This window comes from Phoxinus phoxinus (assembly GCF_949152265.1).
Source record: "Phoxinus phoxinus genome assembly, chromosome: 24".
In the NCBI taxonomy this organism is placed as follows: domain Eukaryota; kingdom Metazoa; phylum Chordata; class Actinopteri; order Cypriniformes; family Leuciscidae; genus Phoxinus; species Phoxinus phoxinus.
The window spans coordinates 26,115,291-26,128,897 of NC_136899.1; the positions used below are offsets into that span (position 1 = coordinate 26,115,291).

General features: G+C 47.4%; 1 protein-coding gene across 1 annotated transcript in view; it reads right to left on the reverse strand.

Moving 5' to 3' along the window:
• stk17a (serine/threonine kinase 17a) overlaps positions 1-13,607 on the reverse strand; it is a 45,727-nt gene that overhangs the window by 22,424 nt on the left and 9,696 nt on the right. The window contains exon 2 of the mRNA XM_079601342.1: positions 4,482-4,694. Within this exon, the coding sequence (XP_079457468.1) occupies positions 4,482-4,694 (213 nt within the window). The remainder of the gene's footprint in view (positions 1-4,481; positions 4,695-13,607) is intronic.

The window sequence follows — 13,607 nt, forward strand, 5'->3', positions numbered from 1 at the left end:
GAGGACCTTAACACCTTAACACCGTGTCCTTACCAGATGCGATGCGATAAGATTCCAGCGACAAATAATTTGTCTGTCCACACTAGACGCGACTGCAAGAAAAAAACAATCAAAACCCACAGCCAATCAGAGTGTGGGCGGAGTCTCGCGGCGAGTGATCAGAACAGTGTGTGGGCGGAGTCTCGCGGCGAGTGATCAGAACAGCGTGTGGGCGGAGTCTCGCGGCGAGTGATCAGAACAGAGTGTGTGCGGAGTCTCGCGGCGAGTGATCAGAACAGTGTGTGGGCGGAGTCTCGCGGCGAGTGATCAGAACAGCGTGTGGGCGGAGTCTCGCGGCGAGTGATCAGAACAGAGTGTGTGCGGAGTCTCGCGGCGAGTGATCAGAACAGTGTGTGGGCGGAGTCTCGCGGCGAGTGATCAGAACAGAGTGTGTGCGGAGTCTCGCGGCGAGTGATCAGAACAGCGTGTGGGCGGAGTCTCGCGGCGAGTGATCAGAACAGAGTGTGTGCGGAGTCTCACGGCGAGTGATCAGAACAGTGTGTGGGCGGAGTCTCGCGGCGAGTGATCAGAACAGCGTGTGGGCGGAGTCTCGCGGCGAGTGATCAGAACAGCGTGTGGGCGGAGTCTCGCGGCGAGTGATCAGAACAGCGTGTGGGCGGAGTCTCGCGCCGAGTGATCAGAACAGCGTGTGGGCGGAGTCTCGCGGCGAGTGATCAGAACAGCGTGTGGGCGGAGTCTCGCGGCGAGTGATCAGAACAGCGTGTGGGCGGAGTTTCGCGGCGAGTGATCAGAACAGAGTGTGGGCGGAGTCTCACGGCGAGTGATCAGAACAGAGTGTGGGCGGAGTCTCGCGGCGAGTGATCAGAACAGCGTGTGGGCGGAGTCTCGCGGCGAGTGATCAGAACAGCGTGTGGGCGGAGTCTCGCGGCGAGTGATCAGAACAGCGTGTGGGCGGAGTCTCGCGGCGAGTGATCAGAACAGCGTGTGGGCGGAGTCTCGCGGCGAGTGATCAGAACAGCGTGTGGGCGGAGTCTCGCGGCGAGTGATCAGAACAGCGTGTGGGCGGAGTTTCGCGGCGAGTGATCAGAACAGAGTGTGTGCGGAGTCTCACGGCGAGTGATCAGAACAGCGTGTGGGCGGAGTCTCGCGGCGAGTGATCAGAACAGAGTGTGTGCGGAGTCTCGCGGCGAGTGATCAGAACAGCGTGTGGGCGGAGTCTCGCGGCGAGTGATCAGAACAGCGTGTGGGCGGAGTCTCACAGCGTGTGGGCGGAGTCTCGCGGCGAGTGATCAGAACAGCGTGTGGGCGGAGTCTCGCGGCGAGTGATCAGAACAGCGTGTGGGCGGAGTTTCGCGGCGAGTGATCAGAACAGAGTGTGGGCGGAGTCTCGCGGCGAGTGATCAGAACAGCGTGTGGGCGGAGTCTCGCGGCGAGTGATCAGAACAGCGTGTGGGCGGAGTTTCGCGGCGAGTGATCAGAACAGCGTGTGGGCGGAGTCTCGCGGCGAGTGATCAGAACAGCGTGTGGGCGGAGTCTCACGGCGAGTGATCAGAACAGAGTGTGGGCGGAGTCTCGCGGCGAGTGATCAGAACAGAGTGTGGGCGGAGTCTCGCGGCGAGTGATCAGAACAGTGTGTGGGCGGAGTCTCGCGGCGAGTGATCAGAACAGCGTGTGTGCGGAGTCTCGCGGCGAGTGATCAGAACAGTGTGTGGGCGGAGTCTCGCGGCGAGTGATCAGAACAGCGTGTGGGCGGAGTCTCGCGGCGAGTGATCAGAACAGTGTGTGGGCGGAGTCTCGCGGCGAGTGATCAGAACAGCGTGTGGGCGGAGTCTCGCGGCGAGTGATCAGAACAGTGTGTGGGCGGAGTCTCGCGGCGAGTGATCAGAACAGCGTGTGGGCGGAGTCTCGCGGCGAGTGATCAGAACAGCGTGTGGGCGGAGTCTCGCGGCGAGTGATCAGAACAGTGTGTGCGCGGAGTCTCACGGCGAGGGATCAGAACAGTGTGTGGGCGGAGTCTCGCGGCGAGTGATCAGAACAGCGTGTGGGCGGAGTTTTGCGGCGAGTGCACAGCCAATCAGAACAGCGTGTGGGCAGAGTCTCACGTCGAGTGATCAGAACAGCGTCTGGGCGGAGTCTCGCGGCGAGTGATCAGAACAGCGTGTGGGTGGAGTCTCACGGCGAGTGATCAGAACAGCGTGTGGGCGGAGGCTCGCGGCGAGTGCACAGCCAATCAGAACAGCGTGTGGGCGGAGTCTCGCGGCGAGTGATCAGAACAGAGTGTGTGCGGAGTCTCACGGCGAGTGATCAGAACAGAGTGTGGGCGGAGTCTCGCGGCGAGTGATCAGAACAGCGTGTGTGCGGAGTCTCGCGGCGAGTGATCAGAACAGTGTGTGGGCGGAGTCTCGCGGCGAGTGATCAGAACAGCGTGTGGGCGGAGTCTCGCGGCGTGTGGGCGGAGTCTCACAGCGTGTGGGCGGAGTCTCGCGGCGAGTGATCAGAACAGCGTGTGGGCGGAGTCTCGCGGCGAGTGATCAGAACAGCGTGTGGGCGGAGTTTCGCGGCGAGTGATCAGAACAGAGTGTGGGCGGAGTCTCGCGGCGAGTGATCAGAACAGCGTGTGGGCGGAGTCTCGCGGCGAGTGATCAGAACAGCGTGTGGGCGGAGTTTCGCGGCGAGTGATCAGAACAGCGTGTGGGCGGAGTCTCGCGGCGAGTGATCAGAACAGCGTGTGGGCGGAGTCTCACGGCGAGTGATCAGAACAGAGTGTGGGCGGAGTCTCGCGGCGAGTGATCAGAACAGAGTGTGGGCGGAGTCTCGCGGCGAGTGATCAGAACAGTGTGTGGGCGGAGTCTCGCGGCGAGTGATCAGAACAGCGTGTGTGCGGAGTCTCGCGGCGAGTGATCAGAACAGTGTGTGGGCGGAGTCTCGCGGCGAGTGATCAGAACAGCGTGTGGGCGGAGTCTCGCGGCGAGTGATCAGAACAGTGTGTGGGCGGAGTCTCGCGGCGAGTGATCAGAACAGCGTGTGGGCGGAGTCTCGCGGCGAGTGATCAGAACAGTGTGTGGGCGGAGTCTCGCGGCGAGTGATCAGAACAGCGTGTGGGCGGAGTCTCGCGGCGAGTGATCAGAACAGCGTGTGGGCGGAGTCTCGCGGCGAGTGATCAGAACAGTGTGTGTGCGCGGAGTCTCACGGCGAGGGATCAGAACAGTGTGTGGGCGGAGTCTCGCGGCGAGTGATCAGAACAGCGTGTGGGCGGAGTTTTGCGGCGAGTGCACAGCCAATCAGAACAGCGTGTGGGCAGAGTCTCACGTCGAGTGATCAGAACAGCGTCTGGGCGGAGTCTCGCGGCGAGTGATCAGAACAGCGTGTGGGTGGAGTCTCACGGCGAGTGATCAGAACAGCGTGTGGGCGGAGGCTCGCGGCGAGTGCACAGCCAATCAGAACAGCGTGTGGGCGGAGTCTCGCGGCGAGTGATCAGAACAGAGTGTGTGCGGAGTCTCACGGCGAGTGATCAGAACAGAGTGTGGGCGGAGTCTCGCGGCGAGTGATCAGAACAGCGTGTGTGCGGAGTCTCGCGGCGAGTGATCAGAACAGTGTGTGGGCGGAGTCTCGCGGCGAGTGATCAGAACAGCGTGTGGGCGGAGTCTCGCGGCGAGTGATCAGAACAGCGTGTGGGCGGAGTCTCGCGGCGAGTGATCAGAACAGTGTGTGTGCGGAGTCTCACGGCGAGTGATCAGAACACTGTGTGGGCGGAGTCTCGCGGCGAGTGATCAGAACAGCGTGTGGGCGGAGTTTCGCGGCGAGTGCACAGCCAATCAGAACAGCGTGTGGGCAGAGTCTCACGTCGAGTGATCAGAACAGCGTCTGGGCGGAGTCTCGCGGCGAGTGATCAGAACAGCGTGTGGGTGGAGTCTCACGGCGAGTGATCAGAACAGCGTGTGGGCGGAGGCTCGCGGCGAGTGCACAGCCAATCAGAACAGCGTGTGGGCGGAGTCTCGCGGCGAGTGCACGGCACCAGAGAGTAATCCTGATGGCACTCGCAAGAAAATGGATATAAGTACATAATCAAATTCACAAATATTAAACCATTTAAACATTATTCAAATACATAGGCTACTGAGTTACTAAAAAAATCTTCGTCAAAGAATACACTTGTTTGTTCACAGTTTGAACGTTCTTGTTTCCATTTGTTTAATTTCAAGATCTGAGGAGAATTCTCCATTGTTGCTTTTACAGCTCAAAGCTGGAGCACTAAATGATATTCAGTCACATGACACGCTTTTAACATTAAATAAAGCACATAAAGTGTGGCGATGATAATCTCAGGCACTGTTTGTGTTTGTTGTTCCAGCGCGACGTCACAGAAAATAATGTTTCTAAAATAGGTTAGCACAACAACTCTGATTAACATGGAAAAAAGTCTTTTATCGTGCGTCGCGTGTAGTTAGGACACGGTGAAAGACTGAATGCGTGACACTCACTACTCCAGAACGAGCACCATCTCGCTGGCCATCTCGTAGACTTCATGCAGATTGACGACGCGAGGACAGGCGCCCGCCAGTTCCAGGACGGCGATCTCGTGAATGATCTCGGTTCTGCAGTCTTGGCCCTTCCTCCTCTTCCTCATGTACTTCGCTGCAAACTCTTTACCGGTGCTTTTCTCCACACATTTCCTCACCACAGCAAACTTGCCTCTGAGAGGGAGAGAACACAAGGGGAAGAATGTTTGTTAGCAGTTAGAACATCTCATGATGTAGCCAGACTTTGGACCAGGGTTATTATCGGTACTAAAACTATTAAAGGGGACTAAAGTCAAGTTTTCAAAGTCTCCACAAGAACAGGTTTTAATGCTTGAAATGTTCAAAAAACACATTATTTTTTTCAAATATACACATATTTGTCATTGTTGCAGCTCCTCTCTTCCCAGTTTGATAGTATCGCTTTTCCCGAGAGCAGCCTTAGCCAACTATATTCACAAGTTCTGTCGTTATCAGCAGTTCAGCGAGTGTGTGTTTCCCGAAACCATCGTTCCCACGAACATTCGCAATCAGCATCGCAGAGTTGTGTGTGTGAGCGACAGATCTCGCCTGTGGCTAGAAGCAGTTTCTAGTGTTCATGACATGTGGACTCAATAAATCCTGATCTTGAGCTAAATAAGCAAGCCGACGTTCAGTGCAACCTGTGTCTTTTATTTAGAATACATACAAATGTCATTTACGTCTTTCAGTTTGTCAAGAGATTTAAAGCGTAGTTTCTGAAGAGTGCGCATGTGTGAACGAGTCTATGAGTGAATCTGGAAATAAAGCAAAATAACTGAGAAAAAAATAGAAATATTCCTCAGATGTCACGTCCGTAATTTATAGCAAAACATCTAGCATTAATTCGATCTCAAACGGATTCATTAACGGTAGTTATTACTCCACCACCTGCACGACGTAATAAACCAACGTGGTTGAACGACCAATATGCGACTATGGTTTCGGGAAACAGTCGTGACTAGACAGTTGATTTCTTTAATGATGCATCGTACTATATTAGTTAAGCAGCGAGTGACGCTGTACGGGAAACACACCAGTTTAGATCCGGCTCTATGAAGCCCCTCCTCCTGAAAAGCACACTGTGCTCTGATTGGTCGGCTGGAGCAGTGTGTTGTGATTGGTCGAGCGATTCGAGTGTGTTTGGGAAATGTCCCGCCCCTTATCATAACCACCAGTTTAACACACTACTAACTCACTCAACCAGGCCCCGCCCCTTTATTCTGCGCATTAATTATTATAATGAGGAATATTGTGGCGATTCGCTGTGAATCTGATTTTTTGCCAATTTGCTATTTCTAAAAAAAACAAGAAGCTGAACGCAAGATGCTTGTACACCACCAATCTGACATACTAGTACAGATCACATTTCCATGCATCCCATTAAACGGTCACACACACACACACACACAAAACAACTTTGTTCAGGGCCTCTTCATCTGGTGCGGTGAAAGGCCGGCGCTGGAGGGCTTGCGGCGGTGAAAGGGTTCAGCAGGGGAGGGGGTCGTATAGCTAAAGATGGCACACTTGTTATCACCGCGGTTCAACGTGCCTTTGTCCCCCGGCATATTTGCGGGATGAAATCATCCCGAAGCCCGAACTGTCCCTCTGTGTCCCACTTTCAGCCCTGAACTTGAAGAAGCAGAGGCAGCCGACGAGGAAGAGAAGGAGAATAACACAAGACAAGGGGACATGTCGCCCGAGAGGATCCTTGAGAAAAGTGTTGTATTGAGAGTTTGAGACGACAGCCTCCTGCTGAGCTAACCACCATGTTCCCTACAGCTCGGGATGGAGATGTGTTAGTTCTGTACAGGTTTCCAAAAATATTCATTCCGGCCCTTACAGCCCAACACCCATCCCTCATTATGTGGACAAACGGCACTAAAACCCACGTTCACGGTCCAGTCAGAAGTTGACATGACAAACAATCCAAATATAACAGTCAAAAGCCAGACGAAAAAGTGATTTAATTGATGTTTGGTGTAATTCAATTAGTCAGAGGAATACATGAGTGATAATTTGCACTCAATTCCAAAATTTTAATTTTTTGAACAATCCAGCATTGTGCAGTGAGACCATAATGTCGAATTTAAACCTACTTATAATAATGATTATGATAATAATGTGGCCATTGATATTATAACTACTACTACTACAATAATAGCAAATATAATTTGACAAATATAGTTAATAACAATAATAATAAATGTTTGTCTTTTTTTAGGATTGAAATGTGTTTTCGGTTCCCATTGTTCCTGTGTTGTACTTCCAATGTTTGCCTTGTTCTGTTTGTTCCTGGGTCGTTTCCAGTGTGTCGACCTCTAGGAGAGTCAGCCGTGACAGGAGAAGGGAGAATCTCACTGCCAGAGAAATGGCAGATAATAAGAGTTTGATTTTCTTCAACAAGGGTTTAGGCCCTGTTTACACGAGAACCCTCGCGGTTGAAAACGTAAACATATTTTATCGGATGTGCCTTTCGTTTACACGGCGACGGCGTTTTTGGGGCTTAAAAACGCAAAAAAGTGATACCACCCTCCAGAGTGGAAATCTTAAAAACGCTCCACCATAGGAAGGTGACTGATGAAAAACAGCCACTAGACAAATCCTTAAAACAGATTCAAGATTGGTTTAAAACGCAGCGAGTCTCAGAAGCGTAGTTAATGCTGTGAAGCGCCGCTCAGACACGAGGCTCGGCGCTTCGTTTAGAAACACAGCGAAGAGAAGCACGGCTGAACTGTGGAGGAAATGCATGTTAAACGTCCCGTGATGTCCTGAACTGGCCTCCTCGGTCCATCTGCTCCCGGGCCACGCACACCCACGCGGATGATCCAGCGATCTACAGGGCTGTTCCTGATCGACCGTTTCTCAGGGAACCACTGATGTCCTCGTGAGACGCATGTGGGCGTTTGTGGAAATGGCTTGTTTTCAAGTCTCTTGAGGTTAAAAATATGGGGGCCTATTTTAAGGATCGAAGCACATGGTCTAAAGCAGGGTCACTTATGGCGTGTCCGAAGCTACCTTTGCTAGTTTTTAACGACGAAAAAAAAAAAAAAAAGGTCGGCGAAAAATGATGTCGTTCACTCAGAATTCGGACACCACTACAAAATGGCCGATACCCTATATAGTGCACTAGTGGATAGGGAGCGGTTTCAGCCTCAGTCTATTTCTGTTCCTCAGAATAGCAACGCTCTAACCATGAACACACATCGGTCTCAGACCAGCCGCCCATGGGCGCACATGCATTTGCTCATTCGACAACATGGTGCAGAATATAAAAATGATAACTGCGTAAGGCTGAAACTAGCAGAGCACACTGGCGTCGCGCCTGGCGCTGCATTGCACCGGGTGTGTGATAGGGCCCGTGATGTTTGCCAAGGACAGATATTCCTCATGCATTCCTGCACGCTCTTCACGGTGACCGACACTGGAGAAATGCAAGATCAGCAGAACATCTGCTCAAAGTGAAATCAGGGGGAACCCGCTCACCTGCCATCTGCTAAAGGCATCGCGGACGCATGATCTGAGCAAACATGAATCCATGCAGGAATGTGGAAATGGACAGAAGACGACTTCATGCATTCTTTGTGAAAACATGTGCAACATTCAGTCACATTCAACTGTCTGAAACAAAGCAACTCATGAAAAAACCTCAATGGACAGATGAAAAAAAACTACACAAGCAAACGTATTGTTCTTGTGTTTTAATTGGGTTGCTGAACCAAGATGGCTTGAGTGAGCAGGCTCATGTGAGAGTCACAGGTTCAGAAAGGGCTTCAGCCATCAAAGGAAGTTTTCCTTTATTTTCCATCCCCATTCTGTCCAGAACTCCTGAGATTTACAACACACAGCTGGGATTGCCTTCCTCCTTTCTTCAAAAAATGTGGTGATTAATGGGGTAAGTAGAAGAAAAATGTCCTTGTTCTGGGCTGTCCCAATAAGATCTGGTGTGAAGTTAAGCATCGCTGTGATGGGTTTCTTCAAGACCACTTCTTTGCCTCAGAACTGAATGGCATTTGGGTCACATGATATGCCACCAAAAACATCTAAAATTAATGAAATCATTCCGATTGATGGGATTACATCATGCTACTTTTTATTCCTACTGTGTTACTAATATGCATGTTATTCTCACACCACCTCAGTAAAAATTCCAGTGCAAATTACCAACAGTTTTTCAGCAAACTCAACACGGTCCTCTGAGAAATATGATCCGATGCAATATAGTGGTCGACCGATATATAGCCAATGCCGATATATTGGCATTTTAAAACTATCGGCATTGGCCGATGTGTTGGAAGTGAAACTTTTATTTTGACGTGCGGCGCTGAGAAGAGAACGCAGCGCCTGATCACACACATTCTCCTTCAGTATTAACAATCTGTCAGTCAGATCTAATACTTTGTTAGACAGAACTGGTAAACAAAAAGTAAATGGTAAGCGAAAAAAATAAAAATAAACGCGCATCTACATCATTTAACCCCTTATATTGGCATCGGCCCGCTATAGCCACAGGCATTACATATTTAAAACCGTAATATCCTATACTAAACCTAAACTAATCTTGACAAACTATATATCATTTAAAAGCTTACAATCTCTAGTTTACATATTTGGTGAATGATTTTCAAAATAAATTACAGAGGAGCCGTAATTTATCAATTTGCAACAAGAATATGTTCATCCTCCTGAGGCGTGTTCAGACCTTTATTATGAAATAGTGATGAACATGAAAAATCATGAAAGAATGGTAGAAACCTCAGTTTGTTTTCATGCCAAGAGTTCAAAAGATAGCATCCATTCAATTCTTTTAGAAAAAAAGGTCTGAAAATTTTTAAATATAAAGAGAATAATAATAGATTCAGCATTAGTGATGTCGTCCACTTGGAATTATAAGGTTCTATCTGACATTTTTGTAAAAATTTAGTTATTCACATATTCTTATTCTGTGACCACTTCTTTACATTTATGTGCTGTTGTTTTTTTAAGTTGTGTACATTTTGGAACTTTTTATTTAGAAAATAAAAAGGTTCTTTCTACACAGTCGAATGATCTTTTGTGTTTCTTAGAGGTTGAATTCATTTCAAAATCTGCCAAACTTCCAACACTACTTCTGAAGAGGATGTCTACTTCATAAATTGTATGAAAATTGTAAAAATGATGGTTCAGACTCAAACCACATATGGAAATGGAGGCGCCCTTATATGGGCAGTGATGTCCACTAGTGGAGAAGTGTGGTACTGCGCACAAACTAAATCTCACTGAAAGCTTATTTTCTGAGATATCAACCTAACATTTGAAACACAACTTGTTCAGATTTTTAGCTTTAATTTTTTGCATTTTTAGAGTCCACCAGGTTTTGAAAATATATATTTTATATAAAATATGAATAATTAAAATTTTAACATTGTACATTTTCATAAACTCAAACTTCTATAACTTTTTTTCTGTTTAACTTTCTTAATTATTTTTTTCTTTTCTACAAGTTCTAAGTTCGGAATGTGCATTTTCATGTCTATTTAAAAAAAAAAAAAAGGGGGGGGGGGGGTGCTGCTTAAGGGGTTAAACAAATCTCTGAATATCTAATAAACATTTAATTTCACAAACCTTGCAGATTTAAATGGAATCCAGCAGTGATATCTTGTGAAGTGGCATTTGTAGCCTGCATAAGCGTGTTACTGCGAAGTGAGTGAACGCGAACAGAAGATCAGCTTCACAGGAGACGCCATAGAAAAACTTTAAATCCTTTATTTTAAAATATTCTGATATCCAGTTGCCCACTGTGTCATATCCATATCGGTTTCACTGTGTGCTGTATGTAAAATTAGCGTTACCATGTCTTTATTTGAAAAAATATGATTACCAGTGCGCACGAAATCACCAGATTACTGAGTTCAGTGTTTACTTCCTTTTTTATTCACATATTCATGTTTTTAAACAATTACTTTATTTGTGTAATAGGACTGCAGATTCAAGAAGTTGCCATCTAAAGGATAAGCATGTTTATTTTAAAGATTTGCTTTCTAATTTATTAAATATTGATTAAATTAAATATAAATGTATATCGGCCACCCTGCTCTCGAAGATATCGGCATCGGCCATCAAAAAACAATATCGGTCGACCACTAATGCTATATGTCACGCATCCCTACATTAGAAGTCACTTGCCTAACTAGATGGTATGCATGACCACTACTAATAAAAATAAAAATGTGACCTTGCATCTGGAGTACTTTAGGTCTTTAAACAAAGACTGCAACTATACATGACAGTAAGACATTGTTGAAGATTGATCCACAAGACTCAGAATCCAGCATTCATTAAAACTCCACCAGTGTCGTGATCACTGTGATTGAGACCGATTCAGGAACACTGAAGCACCTTCCGCTCCTTTGAAACCCTAATAGGCTTTTACTGCCCTTGACTGCATGGCTTGGCATACCTCCATTACCATGGTGTCGCGCTAATCTGACCGGCTCCTTAAAAACACGAATGCCACGGGGGAATGTGATAAAGAAACTCTAAGCTCCTCACATAATACCTGCCACCCCAGAGGTCTCCGGCCGTCCGCTCCCAGCTTTGCAGAGTCCATCGCTCCCCGCTGCTGCTTTGAGGCCACAGGCTTTCAATACTCCAGCTTCTGAGACTTCAACGGATGTCGCACGACTGTAACTAATCGTGACAACAGTTCACAACGTGAGCGGATCATTTACAAATTAAATTTTACCAGTGAGCAATTTTTTGAGGTCGCACTCTCGCCATGATGTGGTGTTAAATATGACTTCTATTATTGTACGGCGTTCACAAAAGTGCAAGTCGGTGGTCGACCGAAGCTGAGGGGCTTTGAGTTCTGAGGATGCTGGAGAGACAGACTGTGATTTGGAGACTTGTGTCTTATAAAATGAGCACATTTCCCGAGTCTGAGGACTCGCACACAGCCCGAGTGGCTTTCATGTGTGCGGGGCGAGGGTTGACGGCAGGGTCACGGTTTATGTGAAATAGCGTCCATATCAAGAGCAGATGGTCTGTCTGTGTGAGAATAGGCTTTATATGGGCCGCAGTCGGACAGCTTGTAAGATAGAAAGTTAAGGACGAACTGTGAACATTACTCATACTTGGTCCAAAAAAAGAGGGTTTAAATGCATGCTTTTGACCATAAACCAGACATTGAATTCAAGATAAAGACTATAGTTGTTGTATCCGAATACGCATTCCAGTTCTGAGTGCACTCGATGTCAATCTCATTCACAGAGCCCGTTGTCAAGCATTATGCTGCGTTCACACCAAACGCGAATAGAGCGTCAGGCGCGAGTGATTTCAATGTTACGTCAACGTAAAGACGCGTTTACGCGCGTCTGGCGGTCCTGCGGCGCGAATGAGGCGTTTAGCGCGGTAGATGAGAATTCGCCTCATTCGCACGTCCAGTTCGCGCGAATTGAGCGTCTGCCGCGATACACGTGAGTGGTGCTTTGTGCGTTTGACGCAAATTCGCATCTGACGCCCGAGTTGAAAAATTTTAACTTTGGCGTCAATTCACGCCGCGTTAACCAACCAGGAGGCTGCTTGCTGCTGTCACGTGGTGAAGTGATGTGATAAACGGGGGCCGTGATAATAGAACCGAAGCTATAGATTGTAAATTTAAACATTTCTGGTTTACCAGTGGCAGACGTCAGGAGGACAAGCCGTGGTAAGGCTGCTCCAGCGGGTTACATGAGCGCCGAGCACCCGCTGATCGTCTGGATCTCACAACTCCGAAACGTCAGATCACATTTTTTAAATAGGCGCTATCTTTATAAATAAACCACAGATTTGAGCTTTAAACAACTACATTCTCGACTGAACTCTTAAAACTACATTTGTGACACAATAACAATAGTATTTTTTAATTTTGCGGCCTTTCTTGCAAACAGGCCACCGCCTAGCATTGTTGTTTTTACCCCCCCACAAGAAGCGGATTTCGCCTCAGACGCGCATCAATTTCGCTTCAAACGCTTGCTTTTTACGCGCGTCCATTTCGCTTTGGATTCAATCGCAAATGCATTCAAAATGTTCAAGCGTCAAACTAGATGCGATAAACGCGAATTTGACGCTCTATTCGCGTTTGGTGTGAACGCAGCATTACAGTATTTTACCATTAAATCACATTGGGACAATTTCATCGAGTCATACAAATTCTTACAGCAAACCCATTGTCTATTTGGACAATGTGTAAAAGGATGGCAATAGTGCAAGAGAATACAGACTATGGAGAAACAATTCAACAAGATGCCGTCACTCTTTCTATAGCCCCAATTCAGAAGATACACAAAAAGTTCAACAATGCATTTACAGAGTCACCAAGAAAACGCTAACTTCAAGTCTTCTTAAGATACAAGATTTCCCAGTTCTAAGAGGGCAAAAGACAAAGACACTTCGGACATAAGATTTCAGATTAACATTAGCAAAGAAAGAGACCCAATAACTAGCTATTTGAAGTCGGCATTAAACGGAAGTTGCGCTGGTCTTTTTTTCTCTATTGTGAATGTGATGCATATCTGAATGAAACGCTTCTGGAACAAGAACACATGTGGGCGGGGCTTGATTGTGTCTGTGAGGAACTGATTGGATGGTTGTGGTTTGCTATTGGCTGATCTCATGTGAGTGACAGGTTATAGCCCCGCCCACATCATCAGAGAAGAGAAGCTGCAAGAGGAACTTATTCTGATTCAAGATTACCAGGAACAGGAATTTAAAATAATGATCTGAACAGATATAGGCTATCATTTATAATAAATATTGCAATAAAATAAGAATGGTGAACTTTGATTAAGTGGCGACTTTAAGGGTAATATGACTTTGAACTTGGATATTTTGTATAATCTGTAGAGGAAGAAGCACAACATGGGCAATCTGAGTCAAATACCTTAATCCTCTCGAGTCTCTGAGCTTTTGTTTACTAGACGCTGACATCACCGATCCAGAATGAAAGTAAATACACAACACTTCCTCTACAGAACCTTATTTTGTTCACTTTCTGCGTTACCGAAAGAGTTCTGAGTTAGTTCTTGTAAAGAGTGAAGTTAACAACACTAAAAG